This window comes from Triturus cristatus, chromosome 6 (genome assembly GCF_964204655.1).
Source record: "Triturus cristatus chromosome 6, aTriCri1.1, whole genome shotgun sequence".
Lineage (NCBI taxonomy): Eukaryota > Metazoa > Chordata > Amphibia > Caudata > Salamandridae > Triturus > Triturus cristatus.
The window spans coordinates 1890412937-1890436547 of record NC_140589.1 but is presented as its reverse complement, the minus strand read 5'-3'; the positions used below and the strand labels follow the sequence as shown (position 1 = coordinate 1890436547).

General features: G+C 48.3%; 1 protein-coding gene across 7 annotated transcripts in view; it reads left to right on the top strand.

Annotated features, from left to right (window-relative positions):
• LOC146822318 (uncharacterized) overlaps positions 1-23611 on the top strand; it is a 389625-nt gene that overhangs the window by 89146 nt on the left and 276868 nt on the right. For all 7 annotated transcript variants that reach the window (XM_085613397.1, XM_085613396.1, XM_085613400.1 and 4 more), the window contains exon 2: positions 22430-22546. In XM_085613397.1, the coding sequence (XP_085469523.1) occupies positions 22523-22546 (24 nt within the window). In that variant the 5' untranslated portion in view covers positions 22430-22522. The remainder of the gene's footprint in view (positions 1-22429; positions 22547-23611) is intronic.

The window sequence follows — 23611 nt, the reverse complement described above, 5'->3', positions numbered from 1 at the left end:
TTTAACATACTGAATATTCTCAATGCATATTGTCCATTATACTTTCATGAACATACAAACAAGTTATTATGACATTAACAGATTTACGACAACATGTGTACATTTGCCCAATGCATTTCGGAACCTGCCGGTTCCTTCGTCAGGGGCCAATCTGAAACAAAAAACTAACAAATTCGGGATTGATTATGTGATGGTAGGCTCAAACTCATGATGCTGTGTTTAGTACGAGAGAAAAGAGGTTTTATGTTACCTGTATAAATGTTCTGTGGGGTGCACACTGAAGAAAACCAAGAAAAACAGACCTAAGAAGGACGTTGTAATGTGGTGGTTTAAAAAGGAATATGGTATGACAAAGTGGCACGCTTACCTGAAAATCGGTAAAACGCTTTCTGCTTAAAAAAGAAGAAAGAAAAATATAGCACTCTAATAAACAGTTTAACATGCCACTAAGAATTGCATGTAATATGCCTAATAAACGCTCGAAGAGCATTTAATAGCAACTTCTTACCTCGATGTAGAAAGGTTCAAGAATTTCTACGAAGTAAAAGCAAAAAGAAGGGGATAAGTAAACGGTTGGGATCGGTGATGGGAATTGGTAAAATCAGGCTGTGGAAAGGAACCGCCTATGTCCTTACCTATGGGTAGCAGAATCGTTGAGTAGTACGCAGTGCACCGCCAAAACAAAGCGAGTGCAGTACGGCGAAAATCGCGCGTTTAAAAGATGAATGCATATCGGGAAATGGGAATGCCCAGGGGCATAAAAAAGGGACTAAAGTAAGACAGAAGAACAAGACCCGGTGGGCGCCATCTTGGAACAACTAATAATGCGGTTGAAAAATACTGAAGCCTGTTGAGAATATAAAATGTTTGGGAAAGGTAAAAAAAAAACGCGAGCAAAGAATACAATCCGGTGTAAGGTAATGAAGAGAGCTGAATGATACCTCCAACCAGTCCCAAACCTCTCCCGGGGTCTCGAAGAAATGAGCCTTCCCCTGACACAGTACCTTCAGTTTGGCGGGATAGAGCAGCATGTATTGCAGGTTCATCATCCGTAGTTTCTGTTTAACCCCCAGGAATGACTTTCGTTGCTCCTGTACCTGCTGTGTATAGTCCGGGTAAATGGAGACCCTGCTGTTCTCATACGCAAGATTCGCCGCCTCCCTCGCCGCCTTTAGTATACAGTCCCTGTCACGGTACAGACTCGTACGAATCCAGTGTTCTAGGAACCGCTCCGCGTTCCCTTCCTCCGCCCGTTCCAGTACACCAAGGACCCTGATGTTACTGCGGCGCGCCCTCCCTTCCGCATCTTCCGCCCTCCGTTCCAGGGCACCTGTCGTAGCCCTGAGTTGCGCGACTGTCTGTTTGAGGGTCGTCACCTCTCCCTGTAGGTGCTCTATGTTCCCTTCTGCATCGGTCACTTTGTCCACCACTTTCCGGAGGTCTGTCCTCAGCAAATTCACATCTATTGAGACCGTTTCTATTTGTCGCTCCAGCGCTGAGTGGGATCCCTGTATTGCTTTTAGCAACTCCGCTCGGGAGGGCTCCCCAGGGTCGTCCTCCGCTCCGCTTAGGCCCGTCTGCCGTGTGAGCCGCTGGGATGGCTGTCTCTGTGTGGTATATTGCGTGATCGTATTCGGTTGCGTTGAGCGAGGCATCTTGCCTTTCGTCATCCCCGACGCCTCCTGTATCGCCCAAGGCCTTTGGGAGGCCGTGCAGGGGTCCGCGGTCGGCACTCTCTCCCCTTCCCCGACCGTCTGAAGTGCTCAGGCGAGGTCTGATGGCTTATGTCCCCGGGGTGAGTCAGCTCAAAACCCGGGAGTCACGGCCCGTGCCCAGCGGCCGTTCCCACGTCCGTCACCTCTGCGGTGGTAACTAGGTGGCAGGCTAAGTATCCGGTGCAGGCCCTCCTACGGCACCACGCTGCGTGCTCCGCCGCCCACTGCCAGGCCCCGCTTCCCCCCGCAGTGGCCAAGTCTCTCACCCCCGAGGCGCCAATGCCCTCCCAGCCGGTCCAGGCGCCGCCGGCCCGTCCCCACTGGGCCTCTCCATTCTGGGGCTGACGTAGGAGTATTCAGTGTGTTCCGGGGAGAGCACGGCTCAGGGGAACCTCCAGCATCCCCACAGCGAGGCCATCCCCAGTCTCCCTCGCAGCTCTGCACCTCAGGACCCCCCGGCGTCACGGGTCCAGGACTCCTAGCTCTCGCCTCCAAGTACAGGGGCCATGTTCCCCCACGCAGCGATGGGGCCGTCCTCGCCTCTGCTCGGTCCGGGCCTGTCAAGCCCCTCCACGCTGTCTCCTGCCACAGACACAGGCTCCTGTCCACGGGCCTCCCCTCCAACCTCCTCACCAGGCTGCCGTACCCGCTATGGTGGTGGGCTGGATCCGCCACGCCAGCCGCCTCGCCTCACTCCACCACGTCCTCAGGCCTGCCGGAGGCCCCCTGTGCTCCCGTCCCGGCCTCCCTCAGCTACTCGAGGGTGAGCCTTCTGCCGGCCAAGGCGGCTGCGTCTGCACCTCCGGATCTCCGCCGTGTTGTATGGTCCCGCCGTCCCCGGCTGCCTGGGGTAGGCCCCAGACCCCAGCCTCACGTCGTCCCGTATCCGTGCTGGGGAGTGCAGGGTCTGTTCTCCGGCGTTCCCACCAGTTACTCGCACAGGCTCCTGTCCGCGAGCCCCCCTTCCGCTCCCCTCACCAGGATGTCGTACTAGTCAGGGAGGTAGGCCGGGTCCGACTCGCCAGCTGCCTCGCCACACTCCGACTCGTCCGCTGGTTTACCGGGGGCCCCTGGTGTGCCCATCCCGGCCTCCCGTGATGGCTCGAGGATAGACTGTCTTCCGGTCAAGGCGGCGGCCTCCCCGCCTCAGCATCTCCGCCTTGTTTCGTGCTCCGGCCTTCTCCAGCGTCCGGGAGTAGGCCCCAGACCCTGGCCTCACGTAATCCCGTATCCGGGCTTGCGAATACAGGGGCTGTACCGCGGCGTCTCCGCTAAGTTCCCGCTCCACTGCGCACCGGGGCTATCCCCAGACCTTAGGGGGTTGATGCGCACTCCAACCTTCGGCACAGGGGCCCTGATAGGATCTCTTTTTCAGGATTTTGGGGTCAAGGTATCGGGAGCTGGTGGAGCTCACGTCCTGTCGGCCATGCTGCTTGGCCACGCCCTCACCCTCTACATACTTGACAGTAAATAGTTACAAATTATTCTTTTACTTTGCCCATGAGGTCTGTCTATAACCTGGTGGCCAGCCATACTCAGAACCCTCTCTCTCACTCCCATTGACCACGCACTCAACTGCATCATTGTCGAGTCCTCTCTCTATAAACCGCCAAATCAATGCCGTATCGTCCTCCTGTTTCCACATGCTCCGCATGCTCAAAGATCTTCAAATGGATCTTCACTGAGTCAAGAAGAATGGTCACACAGGCGCTTGTCAGCAGCAGGCTGAACTACGGCAATGCATTCTATGCTGACACGACCCAAAATAAACTGCAGCGCATTCAGTACTTCTCCACCAGACTTATCCTGGACATCCCATGCCGAAGCCACCTCTCCGGTCACCTGAGAGACCTCCACTTGTTTAATATCAAAAAAAGAATCGCCTTCAAGCTCCTCATGCGCGCCTACAAAGCCCTCCACAGCACTGGACCTCAATACCTCGACCACGCCTCTCCTACACACGACCAGACAGCTCTGCTCCGCCCATCTGACCCTGGCACCTATCCCACTGGTCCACAAGACCTCAGCTGGAGGAAGATTGTTCGCCTACCTCGCTGCAAAGAAGTGGAACGTCTTACCTCTGCACCTCAGGCAATTACTGTCACTGCCTCAATTCAGGAAGGACCTCAAAATCTGGCTCTTTGACTGCACTGCAGAATTCCACCCCCCCACCCCAACCCCATCACCTTGAGACCCTTACGAATAATTAGTCGCACTCTATATGAAACATGATTGATAACCTTGTGGTGCAGGTCTAGCGGCCGGGCAGCCCTGTCTGTAACCAGCAACTCTCATGCTCTTATAACCTGTGCACCGCGTTTGGCAGGTATTCCATGATGAAATTGAAGGGCCCATATTCAAGATAGGGTGCATCATCTCTGGGCTGGTGTACCTATTTGAATGCGCGTTCTAGCACAAACTGGGACAGTGTGCCCTATTACAATTCATGCATTGCTCTCATGGGCATCCTTGAGTTTGCGCTTCTCTGGGGGCAGCTCATTCATTGAAATGTGGTGTGGCTGACTGAAGTCTTTCTTAGTGCAAGTGGAATCCGTCTGCATTTCAAAGAGGGAACAGTGATCTCCTTCAGGTGGCTGCAGTGGTTGACTGCACCCTGTGGGGGGATGTCTGGAGGGGTGACTCATGGGACTCCCTTTCACACCTCAAGAGGGATGCCCTGAGGGGGCGCTCAGTCAGTGCGCCTCCTAAGGTCCTGTTAGCTTCTGTGCTCTCCTCTGTGATAGGACACGGACATAGAGGCAAAGTGGTCCACTCATTTGTATGGGGCCATGTCCCCATGCAGCTGTAGGAGCGCCCTCTCAGGATAGCATTGGCACTATGTGTACAGCAGCACTATCGGTATTACAGAAGCGAGCGCACTTACCCGATGCGCCCCCCCACTTTGCATAATATGGCCCCAGATGGGCAGGCTGGAGGCAGAGCTCCGCTTAGTTTAATATCATGCAAGAAATGCATCATATGTAGTATACAGAGCTAGTGTCCGAGCAAACTACACAGCATGCAGAGGCTACTTCTGAGCGGGCTGTTGAGAGGCAGCGATACTAGCACAGGCTCCCTGCTTCGTCACAACAGGGGCTCGTCCCTCTCATTCCCTGCCGTTTTTCATTCTCGCTTATTTCCTCTATTCACTTTCTCATCCTTTTTTAGGTCTCGCCTGAGCCAGCGCTTTAGCGCTGCTCTGGCGAGAGTTTTAGTAAGCGGGTTTTGGAAGTGCAAACTAGTGGCTTTTCAGGCCTCCAGCTACAGTGCATGTGCGCCGGGCGCGCACACCATTTGTCTGCCTGTGTGATCACTTTCGCGGCCGCTTTGATGTTCTCAGTTAGCCGCGCGGCCACTGAACATCAAAGCGGCCGCGAAAGTGCACACCATTTCCCAGCCTGCGTGTCTCTCTCCGCCTTAGTGCACGCGACGTGCCCTACCCCCCTCCCTTATCCCACTTCCTCCTTGTTTAATTTTGTTTCCCTCATGGTCTCTGCCTCTAAAATCTGTGGCTATCTTGGAACATACGCGCACGCACCACTCCCGGGCGATCGCTGCGAAAGAGGCCAATGTTTGTTTCTTCTTCTAAATTAGTACAGCCACTGGATCACTCCCTCCAACTTGGACGGTCCCGCCTTTCCGCGGATGGCTCGCCGTCTCGTGAAGCCCATCCATGAGAGAGCCTTGTCGTCCCTCCGCCTCCTCGCGGCCGGCGTCTGCTCTCTGAGCCGCATCAGCCTCCCTGTTTAGGAAAGAAGCCGTGGGCGGGAAAACTCGTGCCTTCAGGGACCCTTGATCCCCAGCAGCCTGCCAGAAGAATTGCAGCACGCAAAAGCGCTTCCTGTTTACTAAGAGAACTAAGACTTTTTTTTTCTTTTCGGAAGCCTTGAAAGTTTAGTTCTCTTAACCATCCCAGAGCGTGCTGTTCTCTTCACCTTCGCTTTCTTATTGTCCGACTTTCCTTGAGGCGCCGCGAAGCAGATTCTGCGCTATGTGGTCATTATTCTACCAGGATCTGTCAAAACAAGCATTGGCATAGCCAATAGGTCTCGCTTTTGGGACCTTATAAGTATGTAGTTATGCAACTGTTGCATGGCTAAACACTTAAGTTCCCAAAGGCGAGACCTATTGGCTATGCCAATGCTTGTTCTATATGGCTTCTTCTTCCATCCTATTCTACCTGTTATTTCATTTAATTCTCTTTTCTTTCTTTCCCCTCCCTTTAGTATAATCTCCCCCCTCCATTCTTTTTATCTTTGCATTGTGTTTGCGCAGTCCGATAACGCTTCATGAGGTTTTTGTTTTTTTCCTTTTTCCCCCCCTTCCATCACCTCTTTTGGCTAGAACTAGTTTTTTCTTTGTCTTTTCTATGGTTTCGCCTTTGAACCTAGGACTCAAAATTTACCTAGCTAATGAGCTCTAACGAAGCAAAATCGGTCCGGGGTTGCTTGTGTTTCAGTTCAGGTGGGACCTGGCATCCCGATTCGGGCTTAACTGTTCCCATTTGAGCAGGGTCAAGACTGATTTGCATATGGCTGGGTCCAAACGAAGGTGACATGGTGAGCAAAATAACGATGGATTTCGATGTGGGTCAAGTAATTACCAGTGGCTGGGATTCATTTAAGCATGCCACCCATCACTTTTTGTGTTCTTTGGCGCTGACCATATTTAGTCAATTGTGTACCTCCTCACACTTTATCATAGAATTACTATTAATGTTTGCACATTGTGACTATCGCTGTGTGTGCGCTCTGCAGAGAAGCCAATGTTTGGATGTGCACATAGACTGAGCACCTCTAAGATTCACTGAGACGACTGTGGGAAGCTCACATTGCCTTCAGTGGCATTGCTATGTTGCTCTCCGTCAGGAACACCTAGCCACAAACTAGACTCATTTGGGCTTCCAGAGGTGACTCAATTTGCCATGTGCCCTATACACCTATAGAAAAAAAGCTATGGAAACAATCCGGGAAAAGCAAATACACTGGGCCAGAGCAGGGAGTCTGCCGCTCTGACCCATCTGTTCTCCTTCAAACTGAATCTGTCTCTGCTCACATCCCACCTGTAGCACATGCTACCATCGCCTCTCACGCAGAGCAGCAAGGCCAGCACTACAGCAGACAGGACCACTGAGCCATTAGTCCTTTGAGTAACACTGTTTAGTGTTCATCAGCCATGTTTGTTAACTTTGGTTTCTGTTTTCCTTTGCTGTTAGACTTTTAAGTGAACGAGCTTTGGTCCTACCTGAGCCTCCGTTCTTGTAATAGAATGCAGTAAGCCCAGCTGGACTGGCGTGCAGGTACATCGGTAGCCAGGGCGAGCACATGCCTCAGTATTACGCAGCCAGGTCAGATTTAGGGGATGTCACTGACCCCTGCAGCAGTCGCTGCTGTGGAGGCAGCATGGAGTCTTTTGCTGTTAACACACAGTGACCCTGTGAATACCTTGAGTGGAAACGGGAAAAGGATTCTGGGTATTCTCACTCGCTCGTCCTCTCGTTGCATCCAACTTTTCTGCATCCAACTTTTCTGCCTTCTCCTTCCCAAGAAAGGGGTGGTGTGAAAGGAAGTCTATATAACAAAAAAATACATAGGTGAGATAGTATCAGAGATTGCATGATTGTGTTTTCAAGCAGTGTTGCTTTTTCGGAAGTAGTGAATAACGCAATTGGGAATTAAATTGCGGTGGTGCCTTTTCTGGCAACCATAGCTGATCCTGAGTCGCCTAGAGGATATGTTGCATACACACCTTCGCAAATGGGGGGTCCTCAGTGTTAGTTTTCTGTTTCTCGGTGCTGTCTTCTTAATGCCCTTCCTAGAGAATTAATTGGATGTAAACACCTCTGTCTCTTATTTAGCTATAAACATCCTGTGGCTAGCCTTGTATGTTTCTGGACAGTGCTTCAAGCCGAAGCATGCTCCTGCGTGCTGATCTTGTGGCTAGCCTTGTATGTAGCAGGACAGTGCTTCCAGTAGAAGCGTGCTCCTGCGTGCGGTCTAGTAAATAACGATCTTGAGGCTAGCCTTGCATGTTTCATGACTGTGCTTCCAGCAGAGTGTGCTTGTTAGACCTGGCACCTTGGCGTGAGTCTCCCTTCCTCTTTTTGTCGCTGTGCCTCATGTGTTTTTATGGTGTTGGCCGCTCAGCGCGCTGTGGCACTGCCAACCAGTGTCGCGGTGCGAGTGCTCCCTATGTAAATTGTATATGTTGGTTGGATTCCATGATTGGATTGTTTGATTTACTGTCAGACCCCAGTAAAGTGCGCCGGGGGCGCCAGGGCATGTAAATGCGAACACCGCTGGTGGGCTTGCAGCACTGGTTGTGCCACCCACAGAAGCGGCCGGTAAAATATGTCTAAGGTCTGCCATCGCAGAACCTGCGTGCAGTCTGGTACTGACATGCTGACTGGCAAGTGCCCACACTTGCCGGTCCCTAAAACCTTCCCTTAGCTGCATGTTAGTCACCCCTCTGGTAGGCCCACGGGCAGGGTGCGTTGTAAGCCTAAGGTAGGACAAGCCTGGATGCGTGGCATGTCCTAGTAGTGAATTACCGCCATCTTGTTGTTCACTACTGCAAGGCTACCCTGTTCTCATAGGCCAGTATGGGCGGCCTGGATTATTACACCCTATGATCCTAACCGACCCAGGGAACATGGTAGAAGATCGAGTTTAGTATGCCTGAACTCGGAATAATAAGGTACATCTTTTCGCAAGGTTTATTTTAATATTCCGGGTTTGCAAATGCCGCTTTTAGAAAGTTGGCCTTTGCTTGCCTAAACCTTTCAGCCCGCCTCTGCGTGATGTGTATCTGATGTCTGGCTGGTATGAGTGACAGGGGGGGGGAACCCAGATGGGCAGGGCTAGGTAGCCTGGTGATGAATAGGACGATCGACAGGTAGATGGGTGGGAGGAGTGCTCCTAGGCTCTGAATAGGACGGTGCTCTGCTACCTCAATGCCGGCTCCGCCCCCTGTGGAGTGTCTGATGACTCTGCCCTGCACTCTGAAATAAGAAGCCTGCATCGCGTAAACAAAGTGCTCAGAAACCGGACTGGACTAGGCAAGGGCCCCCCTGGCCTGGGAGAACAAAAGATTTGCTGTATAAATGGAGGAGCCCTGCTCCTGAGAAACTAGATCCGCTTTTGACCAAGAAGAATCTCTGCCTGAGGAGGAGGCACCGGGAAAGCTGTAGGAGGAAGACTGTCCCTATCCTGGGGGATTGGCCTGCAGTGGTGACCTTGCTGCCAAAGGAGAGAAGAGAAACTGTTGCTGAAGACTTTTACTTTACTTTTACTTTCAAGACTGGTGCTTTTCCAAAACGATCTCCAAGGGCTTGGAACTGAGCTTGCCCCCTGAACTGAGCCCCAGGACCATTGGGCTCTACCTGATCTTCACTCGCCTGCCGCTGGACTGTGGTGTCCTTTCCCTCAGCGGAGCTGTGACCCTCGTGCCCCAGTCCCTCCTTGAGCCGTGACCAGGACTGCTTAGCCGCCCCCGCCTTGGGAAGAGCCTCGCTCGATTGGAGCCGCTCCCCCTACGCTGTGCTGGGCTGCCCCGTCACCTCACTCGTTGGAGGCTCGCTGCGCACCTTCACCCTCCCGCCGGAATCGGCGTTTGTGAGCATCTCCAAGCCTCGGACGGCCCGGACGTATCTGCGTGCCCGGCTGCCCCGCTTTGTTCACCCGCCACCTGCAACACCCCGCTCTTGTCGTGAGCCTGAAGATCAGACACCATCGTGAAAGTGTGGGAGCCTCGGACGACGCCTCGCTCTTCTGTCGAAGAGCCGCTGAAATCCCGCACCCGCCTTTGCGTCAAGAAACAAGGTACTGTACTTACGAACTCGACCGCGAGCTCGCATCGGATCCAGGGTCCGCAACGTTCTGATTTCCCTGCCATCCGCCGCGTGCTTCCTGGGCGCTGCCTCAGCACGAAGTGCGCTGAGGCCTACAGTTACCTTGTGCCCGCCTAAAGAACTTTCCGTAACAAAGAGAACTTTACCGTATTCCTAAGAATTGTGGCCCCATCAGTTTAAACGTTACTGGGCCTTGTAATTGAATCTGCTGAATCTACATAAAAGCTTATTTTTATACTTCCTGATTGGTGTCCGTTTGTGGTGCATGCAAGGGGTTTACTGTATGTGTAATTGCATTTGCTTAACCGTGTACGCCTGAGACTTAGCCTAGACTGCTCGCGCCACGCACCTAGAGGGTGAGCAGGGGTTATTCTGGGGAGTCATCCTTCGCCCTGACAAGAAGTAAAGGGTCCCTGCTTGTTGTGGGTTCACACCTGCGTCAACCAGAGCCCCCTCATTTCTAACAGTGCTCCTGCGTGCTGATCTTGTGGCTAGCCTTGCATGTTTCGGGACTGAGCTTCCAGCAGCGTGTGCTCCCGTGTGCTGATCTTGTGGCTAGCCTTGTATGTTTCATGACTGTGCTTCCAGCAGAGCGTGCTCCTGTCTGCTGGTCTTGTGGCTAGCCGTTCATTTTTCGGAACAGTGCTTTCAGCCAAAGCATGCTCCTGCGTGCTGTTTCGCTATAATGATCTTGTGACTAGCCTTGCATGTTTCGGAACAGTGCTTCCAGCAGAGCATGCTACTTCGTGCTGATCTTGTGGCTAGCCTTGTACTTCTCGGGTGCTGTGCAGAATGTTCCATGGGGCAGTGGGGATAGTGAATGTGGCCGTGCCTCTGTTGAGTTTGTACCTTCCTATAGTGAGCAGAGGGAGCGGACACGTGTGCCTACGGTAGTGCGACTGAACCCCGTAGGGGGCATTGTGTTAAAAAAAAAAGCACTAGACAATACAAGCATTTGCAATGCAATAGGTCTCGCATTTACGCAAGTTTCAGCTATTAACATTCCCCATTGTTATGGATTTAAATGTCAAACGTACAGACTATCATGCAATATTAAGGCCCTTATTTTGGGTGCAGCTCTGGTCAACCCTAGAACTAACAGTCTATAAGGAAGGTCTAGAGGAGATTTTAAACATTGATCAGAGTAAGCTTAAGCAGGCTTCTTCTTGGTTTGAGAAATTAGGCTTGCGCCACTTTTGGGAACATCCGACCCAGCTGACATCGATATCCAGGAAACTGTTAAAATCCACTTTCTTGGCTTATATACAAAATAGTGTGTTACATGACTCGGATAATGGTACTTTAACAATTAAGTTCCTTATTTTTTTTTTTTTTTTTTGAAAACCTTTATTGATAGTTCAATCACGAACAGGTATGGGCCTACAACCCCCCGGGGCCGGCCGCTAAGCAATCAGAGCAAAAACAGGCAAATGTAAACACAGGCAGCACTTCGGGGAGGAGAATCGTAATGCTAATATTGTAAACAGCGTAGGTAGGGCACCAGGAGAAAAAGGTTTTCATTTTATGATAAAACAAGGCAGAAGGATCAGGTGCCAGACAATTTTCAAACTGCAATTACAGTTATGCAGAGTAATAGACAGAAACGATTTACAGCAATCTGTTAGGTCAATGGCGCAAACACAAGAACATCAGGATGGGGAAGAATATCGTAAGCAGTGGCGCCTGCAGTCCCCCGCCAGAACTCCCGGAAAGCACCCCGGAAATTGTGGTACACATGGAGCGGCAGCGAGTCATAGCAAAGGAAGTGTATCACGCTGATCCCAGAAAAAGAAAAACAAAAAGAAACAGAGAAGAAAAAGGAGGCCATGGAAAAAGAGAGAAAAGACTAAAGAATCCCCTCCCCCAACCCCCCACCCTGCACCTCTGCAGATGAGTACGGCCCCCCCCCCCCAGCAGTGTGCCTGTCGCCCTGGAACCAGACCCGAAATATAGAAGAATAGGGAAAAAGAAGTAGGAAAAGAACCCCACCAGACGGGGGGTAGAGAGAGTATTAATAAACTGGAGGAGGGCCTTCAAAACATACCCCCGGCTTCTCCCTCCCGCACGGTAAGTTTCCCCCAAGGTGAACAATAAACAGCACAAAATCGATCTTCTCAAAGAAAGATGGGGAGCATTATGCACCTATTATGCTGTTAGCTATGCCAGGAGAGCACGCAACCCCTAAGCCCGCCCGTCCACTAGATGACCACCCCTGAAGGATCAGCCTTATCCCTGACCACTCTTTGGAATTCTGCCCATGCCTACCCCTCGACCCAGCACCTTATCCGATGTTCCAAGGTAGAGGATTGTCCAAAAACGTCCGAGAAGCGACGCATACAGGTGGGATGGAAGTCTCTGAGCATCAACACAGTCCGCAGCGTGGAGAAACAGGCTTCCCAGTGCTGCCCCAGGATATGCACTGCACTCAAGGTCCAGGAAGGCAGAAGCAGCCAAAGCAGACAATAGTTGCTGGAGTTGTCCTTGGGTCGCAGGAGGGCATGTACGGGACGAGGCTACCACATCCCACTCAGGGCCAGCGCCTCCGGGACAGATCAGGCCCTCAACTGGACGAACACACTGTAGCATACTGGCCGGAGTGTCCAGCTGTGCACTAACCTCAGGGGTGGCCGCCAAAGTTTCCTCCTGTGCGCAGTGTGAGTAGTCCCTGTGTACGTGCGGACAGGCGGGTCGCCATTGCTCCAACGCCGACGCCACACCGTTGAGCTTACTCCCCAAGACCCCGACACCATGGATCAAGGAGGAGTGAAGAGCACCAAGGGCCTCGAGGAGGTCGCCGTACCCCAGCACAGCTCTCTGGGATCGCGCCGCCACACTCCCAAAAGTCGCACTTTCACAAGCCCGCTGCGACCCAGCGGACAGGATGGTAGGCTTCATCGCAACAAGATGGCCGCCAAGTATGCCCGACCCTCACCGGGGCCGGGACCCCGGGACAAGCGTCTCGATGTCCACGTCGCCGGTGACCGGGTTCCGGGGGCAGGCAAAAAGTTATCCGTTGCGTGGTCACGGGCAACAGTCGTCCCCACCATGGACCAGCTCCCGTAGAAATCCGGGGGCGGCCCGCAATGATCCGGGCAGGATACGGGCGGCGGCCGGGCAGCTCACTATCAAAGGCAGGGGCAGCCACCGGAGGATCTGAGAGCTGCACCCCCGGGCATGCACCCGGTCCGCTACGCTTGACAATAGAAACGACCACGACGAAATGTAGGCCGAGTTTGGCACCGCTCCGGTGGACCGACTCCACCCAGTCACAACAGACCGCTGTTGTTGACCTGCCACCCGGCCACGGCGTCCACTCGAGGCCCCGGGGCCGCACAGGCCGCAAAGTTCAGATGCACATTTCTCCGGCGGTACCGCAGCCAGAAACCTCGGAGTCACTCAGTCGGGGGCCACTCTCCTTCAGAAACACGACCGCGTAGCACAGGTTGAGGATCTCGTGCAGGATATCCGTGCGGGATGCGGAGGTTCACGGAGCCGGGAGTCTACGCTGCCGTCCCGGTCGCCATCTTGGCTCCTCCTCCCAAGTTCCTTCTTTTTAAAGAGGTAGCAAGCTTTGAGCCCTTTAATAGACGAAGTTCGCCCACAACTGGCTAAATCCTTGTATATGAAGTTCATATATGGTGTGCTACAAATTAACACAAACACATCAAAATGGGCCAGAGACAGAAATAGTAATGAATTATGTGCACTATGCCAAAATGTGTCCAAGGAAAATGATTCACACATTATTCGACTGCCCGGCTTATAGCAAACCCAGGAACAAATGGATTAAACCTATTTGTCGGAACATGAATACTAGATCATGCCTAGAAGGGGGCAGAATATTGAAAACTGACACATCACAAAAAATTGTGTCAGCAGATTTTTAATTAATGTGAGCCTTAAAAGGGCAAAAGCTGGACTAAAACTCTAAAATATAACAAATTAAGAATAGGTGTTTACAAAACTAATGGTTTTAGTAAAGTATGCACATGCACTTATGCATAATGGCGCTATAAGGCAACCCGTGTATCTATTGATTGCTAAAAAGTATTTGTATTATGTTGTCTAAATGAGAACAGTATTGAAAGACATATACAATGTAATATGAGTTTATATTATATATTGATTTGAGAACACTATACAAATGAATTTTAAGGTATTTCATGTCTAGTTTTAATTTATTTATATATTTTAACTGTAACTTTAGCGGTTAGGTAATTGTATTAACTCTCTTAACGACAGCCCATACCTTGATGAAGTGTTACCAAATGCAGTGGAAGTTGTTGCACTTGTATTTAAACAAATTGTATGTGAAAATTTATGATGTATCTTTTATGGTTCTATGTGAACCGAAATAAAGGAACTGAACTGACATGTATCAATTTAGTGAAGCGCCAGGTTGCAGTTTTTCGTTTTGCTTCGTTCGCAAAGTTTACGGGGAAACGGAGCACATTTACTGTTTCTCGCTGATCTAGATGCGTGTGAAATCCGAGATTTGTGCACAAATGTACACTACGCATATTCTTATTGAACAGTGTCGGACAGTGTTCTTTTTCTGCGCAGTGATATCGTACGTAGACCAGTGTAGTGAACCCGTTTGTATGGTCTGGATTGACAGCGCAGCTGACACCAGTCCATTGTGTCGTCCTCACTAGAGAGGAGCGTTGGCTTTGTCCTTCTGTTGGGAGTCGGGAGCTCTTCTTTTGATTGGGCAGAAGTTGTGTGCTTCCACAATCAATCGGTCTCGCCTTTGGGACCTCATAAGTATTTAGCTATGAAGCAAATTATTGTGGGTACAGCAACAATAATTCCAAATAAGCCTAAAAATAATAATCAATCAGAGATTATACATGGCAACTTGGTGATTTAGGGCAGTGGTCGAATTGCATTAAAAAAGATGTAAAGGGATCTTTGATATTGTGTGCAATGGGGCAGGGTCAGTGCGTGAGGGGGCAGGGTCAAAAGGTGTGGTTAAAAAAACATGCAAGCAGCTTGCATGTCACTGCTCATTTCTGAGGCAATACTCAATGGGAGCTAACTTGTAAAAAAATGTAGGGCATGCACAAACTATTAGCCATTTGCAGGCTATAATTTTGGAACGACCCAGACAAAGCCAATCCAAAGCGGTGGAATGGGTCAGACCCAACAAAGTACATACAATGGATCAAATGACAGCTGCGCTGTCTAGGATCGACCAAAAACAGCTTCTCTGGCGATGTAAAGTTAATGAAAATGGGACTTCAGCATTCCTACAACGCTCTGGTTTACAGCCGCAAATGTGTGTAACGTCATTAGCATGGGGGTAAGAACTGGGGGAGAGGAAGCGAGCTTCAAGGCGGGGGATTACCACCCCACATTTTTTTTTTAAATCGGAGGGATAAAATCACCCCTCCTCTGCCCCCCCCAATATCTTAAAGTGAAAACTGCAGATTAAACGGGGGCAGTCGCAACAGGTTTTTCTGAAGTCCTGCTACATATCACATGCCTACTTGATGCATTGCGATTGGTGGAGCAAACTCTGTTGTGAGGAAGTCTGTGTTCTTGTTGTTTTATTGATTTATTTAATTGTGGCCACTGGAGTGTTGAACCTGTCCCAAAATCCCCCTGTGAAGCCAGCAGAGTAACGCAAGGTGGGCGAGGCTGGTTTATGTTAACTGACTGAGCAAAAGAAACCATTTTATGAAAGGCTTAAGCCCCAATGACAGCAGTTTAAATAATCAGCAATAACAGAGAGGGCTCCGAGGTCCTGCAGAGTCTGTTCTTCCAGGAGGTACTTGGAGAAGGGCTGCATGGTTTCAGACAGGCATGTTCTTTTTGATTTCCAGAGTCTGTAAACATTAAAAACAAATGCACAGCTTCACGTCTCATGAGTATGCACACGCATATATGTGTATAGTGCAAGTCTGATTTAAGGAGTCATAAATGTATTTCTTGGACTGCGTATACGATCACTAATTAAATACATGAATACCTCTGACCTTTTGTGTTCAAAAGAAGAGAGGGATGTGAGAACACAGTCTCTGTCTGAAATGCACAATGTGCAACCAGGAATTCTGGGCTCAAATCACAGCTTCCCCACTTGACCAAACTGTGATGTGTGGTCCTTGCTTTACTTCAATATGTAGCATTTTCTTTAAAAAAAAACAGTCTGAGAGCACCTCGAAGTAATTCAGTACAAGTTCCCATTTTTACACAGTTAATATATTTGTGTTTCGCATTTAATGACAATATAAGCTATTTCAAAACAGAAAGCATGACACATTTTGGATAACTAGTGGCAATGACATCAGCCTTGGGGGTATTCTCATATTTAAAAAAAATACGACACTAAAATGTTTTTCATGAGATTTGTTTCATGACTTACTTTGTTTACATATTTTTACGGCTTGGCTTGTGCTTTAGTTATTAGAGCCAAGCCATAGTCCTGGCACTGTTATTTCCAAGGTAGTCTTAGAGAGAGGGAGAGAAGGGGCAAAAGCATATCCCACTGATGACTTAAATCAAATCCAAAGAAACGTGGTCAGCCAGAGTCCGACAAAATAAGGGAAGATGAGAGCAGGTACAGCCAGGGGGAAAACAGCATGTGGGGCAGTCTGCCACAACCCACGTGGTGCCTAGTGGGTTAGCAAAAACTAGTAGCAGATAAGCAAAGTAACTGCTCTGAATTATTGAGCTATAGATGGTTTAGGGTCGGGGTAGTTTGTATGAATCCAGATCATGGAGAAAAAAACATGTTCGGTTCCACAAGCAGTACATGTATAACTGGCTGCCCGTTACTGCACACCACCACTTCCAACGTGAATCACATGACATCAGCAGCACTGCTATATCCCAGGATACTCGAAGGCATGGCTACAGGCACGACGAACAATGAGCCCCTGGGAATCGGGCACGGAGTATGAAGCTGCAGACATAAAAGAAGGATAATGCAAACAGAGCGAAGCATACTATGCCTGCTTCACTTAATAATGTAGCTAGGTAAACGTCACCGATTTATCAATGGTAACTGTGTGAGTATGCCACACAAGGGATGCTCTAACAGTAAGGATACAGGAAGATGATCAGACAGATAAACAACAGATGAGTAACCTCCGTAGCTCAACTTCAGTTAGTTCCAAGTTCTCCAGGAGAAATACATTATCATTATATAAAAAATGTTGATGCAAAACAATCAATAACCTATCACACAGCCTGAGAAAGCTCCTTAAATCATTCATTACATTACAGCCACCGCGAGGAAGAGCCGAAATCTGACCAGAGGCTGCTGACAGGTTGAGCTGCTCAAGGAGTCAAAGCACACACAGAAAATAGTAATCAGGCAATGATGTCTTCAACAAACAAGAGATCAGATGTGACTTTCCACAAACTCAAACAGGTGATGGAACCTTCAAAAATTAAAACAAGAAAGCAGATCTTCAAAAACATAACTGCTGAATGTTTCTTTCAATAAGCATAAAACGGCAATACCATCCTTTTAGTCTGCACAGACACTTTTGTAATGCTATGCTAATATGTATAAACGGGAATGAAACGCAAAGGATTTTTTTAACTGATGAGGGGGAAGCAAGAGGCAACAGCAACACTGGTTCGCAGGTGGGGGAAGCAGACAACAGAGCGAGAAAGCACAAAGTGAAGTACATGGAGGAGAGCAAACCAGAAAAATGTAATGTGGAGCAGGCGGGAGAATGCACACGAGGCAGAGGGCAACATGGAGGGGGACAGAAGAAGCATAAAGGCGACAGAGCTAAACACAGCGGAGGTGAGAGAAGTTCTAAAGGCAAATATCTGTAAACACAAGCGCTCAAATGGAATGCTTAACCCGTTCTAGTAAACCTTACTGGCAGACATGCCAACCCTCCCGATTCAGGCGGGAGACTACCGATTTCAAGGTTAGTCTCCCGCCTCCCAATTCAAGCATCCAGCAACCCGATTCCTCAGGGTTTCAGCTGACAGGGCTTGGTATTGTGTAACGGGCTAATTCTTCCAGCAATTGTCAGAGTGGCGATGCGTGGGCTCTAGAAGGGGTGAAAAACCAACAAAGACTCGTTAACAAGCGAATGGTCTTTAAAAGACCTGTGATGTACTCGGGGGCGCTGTGTGTGTGCCCGGGAAACTGTTTCAGCCCGGGCTGCGGGGGGGAGGGGGCAGTATTGGTGTATGAAATGCCAGCAACCTGCCAGGCCAGTGCACAACACTTGTATCACCCTCTCTTTGCCATTGCGCTCCATGAAGAAAAAAAACGTGCATTTGCGTTTCATATGTCCGATCGATCCTGCAGCAGCACACTTCCAAAGCCCATACATGACAGTAACCCGATTCAAGGGTCCACTCTCCCGATTTTTTTTCTAAAAAATCTCCCACTTTGCCCTTCTGAAATGTTGGCATGTATGCTTACTGGTGTCCACGTCTGCCAACGTCACTTTTTTCGCATTCAATTTCAACAAGAAAAGCACACCAGAGTGGATGCCTGCTTGTGCCCCGGGGGCACCGTAGACTGCGTGCTTCTACAGCAGCACTGTAGTGGGTCCCTGCTTGTGCCCCCGGGGCACTGTAAAGTGCAAGGTACAACACAGAAGTGCCGAAAACACGCGCTGCGCCGGGAATAAAAATGCAAGGATCGTATTGCGTGTGCGTGGCCACTCGTTCCCGGGGGCAATACTCCAGGAGACTCAACTTTTTAAACAAGCATTTCCAATGCGCGAGACCTATTGTACTGAAACAGGAGGGCAGGCGGGAAGACACGAGAGGGAGTGGGGGGGCTTGAGGGGGGCTGAGAAGTCAGGGACTGCAGGAGAGGGGTTAGGAAGGGATGGGAAGAAAGTAGTCTGCAGTAAAGGGGCCAATAGCCATGGAAGGATACAAATGACTGACATGGCTGTCATGGGGAGGGACTAACAAGGTTTAAACCAATCGGAAGGCAGCATTTATAACCTAAGCCAATGAAGAAGATGGGCCAGAGAATGGGCGGAGCTTCCCAGAAGCTTCCACACTATAGTGTATAATGCATGCCTCGCAAAGCGAAGGCAGTGCATTCGCACTGCATCGCTAGGCGAGACCTAAAAACGGCCTGCTCTCCACAGCTCTGAACATTTTATTTATTTATCCAGCGCCTTACTTGTGAATTTAGGGGCACTACACACGACACTAAAGTGCTATTAGTGTCTTGGAGAATGTATGTTTTTCTCTGCAAGCAACACAGACGGGTAGCAGGGCAGTCATTCCTTAACCTACATGGATTGTTAGATCTGGATTGAGAGTACAACTGTCACACGACCTCAGAACCTACACCAATATTATGCAACAGTTCTTTGGCATCACACAAGTACATTGTCTCCATTGCATTTACCTGTAATGCTTCTCATTATCATATGACATTACTTTAAAGGCAGAACTTGTAATTGGTTGAAAATGGCGTTGCCATCTGGTGAAAATGATCTCACTGTTGATAAAAAAAAACGTCACGGATGAGGTGAGTTGGGGAAAGCCAAGGTAAACCAGCAAATTCTGCAGCGGTGGTTAATGTTCGAGGCCTTGGCTAAACCTTGCTGGTGAGAAAATAATTCCCTTAACGCTATTGGTTGGTTCATTCCCACACTGCAGCCATCTCTGTGAGGTGGGCAAGAGGGCCGACTCCACACTGCATCTGTGTGTAATCAAACAGAATTAGTATAGTAACAGAGACTTGCTGTGTTAGAGATTTGTATGGAGTTGTGCTCCTACTGTTAGTAGGGTCTCGCAGCGCCTTACTCTTGGCGCGTTTTCATCCTCTGGTCTGTTTTCGGAAAGAGTTGGATGGTTATTACTGCGAGTCTAGTGAATTGGATGGGTTTGTGTTTAGTTGAATATATATTGAATAGATGCGCTCCATGTAAATAAAGGTCGTTATGGGCGTTAGTATTTTCGTTACCATTATTACTGAATCTTGATTTGCCGGGGTTAGCGCCTTGAAAGTTAGTGTTGTGTAGATGCTCTTGATAGTGCTTTAAGGCCTGCCTCTGAGTGTGAGCTGTGGTCCTCTTCGGTAGGATGTCCTTGGCAGGTTGCTCGTTGGTGTTCGCATGAGGGGGTGAAATGGATTGCTGAACCAGAGTTATAAAATGTTCCTAATTTGAATATTTAGACAGCTAGGGCTCGCTGCTTTGCACTGAGGGGCAGAACTGGAACCATGTGCTGGTAATACTGGCTAGATTGCATTGTTTGTGTATGGCTCTAAACCGGCAGGTCTAGGCGTATACTGGCTAAAGTGCAGCCATGCCTGTCAACCAAAGGATCCGCTTTAGGCAGACCGACCCCTCAACGCTGTAGAGATCAGCGGAGTGTGTTTCTGTGGATAGGAAGGGCCTGGTGTTGTATCGCTCTTTCTCCCTTGATTCAATTTCCCAGTGGAGGCTCCTTTTGACCTTGTAGCTAGGGAGCATGGACCATGAAAATGATGCTATCTGGAAGCTTCAAGCTGGCTTCTTGCCAGGCAGAAGGATCACATATCTGTCCCTGTTTAATCTTAATGTCTATTTTGAAGAGAGATGACCTACTTTTCAGGGACTGTTTACATCTATAGCACATTCCACCCAGTGGAAAAGACTCTAGACATTAAACAGTCCTTCATGGGGTGCCAACCTGTGCCACCTGACGCAGATCAGTCCTGGTGGCGTTTCAGCTCTGCCCTTTAGTAATCGAGCATTCATTGGATTTGATCACACGAAGTGCTTGGCGAGAGGAGTTGGCCTAACGGCTAGGGCGTTCGACCTCGAATCTGGGGAACCAGGTTCGAGTCTCGGCAATGACGCTGAACATCCTGTGATTCTGGGCAAATCACTTAATCTCCCCATGCCTAACCAAAAAATAAAAAATTAATGTGTCCTCATGTAATGCAACTGGTGCTATGTAAAGCGCTCTGATACCTAATTCGGGTCAAGTTCGCGCTATATAAAACTCTGTAAAATAAAAAAAAATTGAAAAAAAGATCTAGTGGCCATTGGAAAGGGTGTTTGTGAATGCAGTGCTACAGCCGCATGAAATGGCAAATCTGTCCCTGGAGATGGGGGCCCAATACAAATCATCCCAGTTGCTGCGAAGGAGTGCAGCAGGCTGCATTGCGTCCGGCTCCCCCGTTGCAAATGATGACTAAAGTTGAAGCACTACCTACACTTTGTTCCTGTACCTGCTAGCAGCCATGTATGTCCAACTATTGTAGATGATCCTGATCACCCACACCCACCTCTGCCGCACATCATATGTGTAAGCTCTTCAATAAACAGTGAGGGGGCTATTCACACATTTCATTTTGTAACACTCTTAGTCCTACTGCAGTAGGACTACTTGCATTCCACAATGTTATTCAGTAACCTACTTACAGGGGTCTCTACCCCTCCTGGGTTTTTGTGGGCGGCGATCTCCACCTACATACGCCTATACGTGGGTCGTACATGTGGGAGGGACTGGAGAGTGGCTCGAAAATGGGGAATACTTACTCAAAGAAGGGATTTGGTGATGGGCTAGTAGAATTGAAGGGTTGACTAGGCAGGGGTTCAGGAGGGACAAGAACCCACCCACAAAAAAGTAAGTCCATTGCTGTTCACGAGCTGCACTTCTAAATTTTCTATAGCTGAAAATACCACAAACCGTAGTAAATGTACTCCAGCACCACACCTAGCCAGCCACTAGTGCTGCAACACCCTCCCAAAGAAACTAATGGAAGCAGGAACTCAAGATACCACCCCGTAGGAACTAATGTTAACATGAAGTCAATTTATTTCATCTTCTAATTTTATTAAATGGTCAACATATTATATAGAAATAAACAAATAATTGTAACCTTTATTTTTGTAATAATTAACTTAATCTGCATTTTATACATAACTTAATATTTGTAATACATAAATATAATCCTTTTACTTCAGGTGGGATATGCAAGTTATTATATCAAAATCAATTAAATATTACATTCCCAACTAATTTAATAGTACTGAAGCGTTTTAGCTCTTTACTTTAAACATATACAGTTAATTTCCATGAGAATTTGTCATAAAAATATTTTAACAAATGTTTTACAAATGTGTAAAAGTTTTAAATAGAACTTTTTTTTACTTAAAAAAAAAAAAAAAAACGATCCTATACTTTGCCATAGGGATATCTCCACGCTGGTGGTGGTCATTTATGCCTACTTGTGAAAAGTTACCAGTAGTAATTTTACGCTTGTAAATTACGTGCCCCTCCAAAATTCAGGCGTTGGAAACATGCAAGTTTACATTTTGCAGGCAATTTACACCCTTAAATGGGAAATAGGCAAAAGTAGTACATTTTATTAGAAAGTGTAAGTAGATTTATACGTGTAGGTTTACTCATGTATGTTTACCTTTATAAATCGGCTTCTCGGACAGCTAGCATACAGTGGTGAAAGGTAGAGAAATCCCCTTATTGAGCTGTACTAAAGCTAGGGGTCTTGATTTTTCCACTAATCCGATTTTAAGATGTGCATCTCCTTCACACTATGTTTGAATGACAAAGTCCTAATAAGTATAATGCAAGATTTAAGCAACGTCTCAGTAGGCAATGAGGATTATAAATCTGAGAAACATGCATGTGTTGGACAAACTCCAGGTTGAAGACCCCAATCAGTGTCACGCAAAATAATCTTTGATATTGTGGTACCGATTTCAGTGCATTGTTGTTATGACAAATATTTGTTCTTTAAGGTGTCTGTGAAATGCTTTTGAATGTGATAAGCTGTCAGTTTCCTAATCCTACTTTATGGTAGCTCTAAAAAAAAAAACATAATTGCTCTTCATTCTGGTAAAGTTCTTGACAAATGCGGTCTCCAGCCAGAATTTAATTTTTCTTTTTCATTTTTTTCTTTTTTATATAGTTCTAGGCTTTGCTCTCATCGTCGTCGTACAGCAGTGGCCTCCAAGACCGGCAAACTTTCTGCCTGGTTTTATGAAAGCAGACTTGAGGCAACATGTGTGAACAGGTATCCGCTCGGGTAAGAAATGATCAATAACTTATCACTAATGTCTTGGGTCCGGTTATTTACTATAGCCCACCCTATTAATGTTGTACACCTCTTTCTGGCCCCCCGAACAATGTTTAAATACACTAAATGAATGTCCAATCTTGGCATGGCTTTTCTCACACCCCATCCAATGAGTCCCTTGAAGGGAGAGCCTGTTGGACAAGATACGTGTTTGCAAAAAAATGTTATTTAGATGTTGCTTGTGTCGTTTATTTGCATTAAGAAGAGGAAAATTACGTTTGTAACTAAAGTTCTCCAGACTCGCATGCTTGAATTATTATTCCCTGTCATCTGGCTAGTTACCTTTGGAAGTCAGTGTTTATTTAGCAGTGTGAAAGTACAGTCCATTAAGGTTGAAACCACAATAGACTAGAGGTGGCCATACAGAGCTTCAACCACCCTGCGAGCACAACTGATCCGATCTCCAGAGCTCATCAAAGTAGTATATTGGAGCCTCTTGACTCGTGAACTAGAGGAAGGAGGGTCTTGTGAAGATATGGAAGATAACAGAAGAAATGTTTTTAGAGGGAAGTAACTTTTTGTATTCAGCATTGTATCTTTCATAGCAGATTACCAAAGCAGTACAAAAGGTAAGCATAACTGTAGACAGCAGAAACGAGGCTCACCTTCAACGTAAAGGTTACGCAGCACCGTCTGCCCAATCACTGCTGCAGATCTTAAGTGGATGTCTAAGCAGTAGTGCTTTGTGACTATTGGGGGGGGGGGGTGGCACCCACTCTGCAGCGTTGAAGATGTCCTTGTGGGGCATCCTAGTGAGTAGTGCTATCTTGCCTCTGATGCAGGAGTCCCTTATTCTTTCTCAGGCGTCCTCTGACCATGATGTGAAACACTGAACAAGTCGTAATCCACGTGGAAATGCCCTTCTTCGAAATGGGACAACTCTTGTGAGAGTAGCCTGAAGAGACGAAAAGTTGATCTTTTTAGCAGAAGTCATTTGTGCTATTCACATAGAATTTTAGACATACTTATGACATCTCTGTTTATGATTCCATGTTGTTGGCTCCAGTGTGCGTT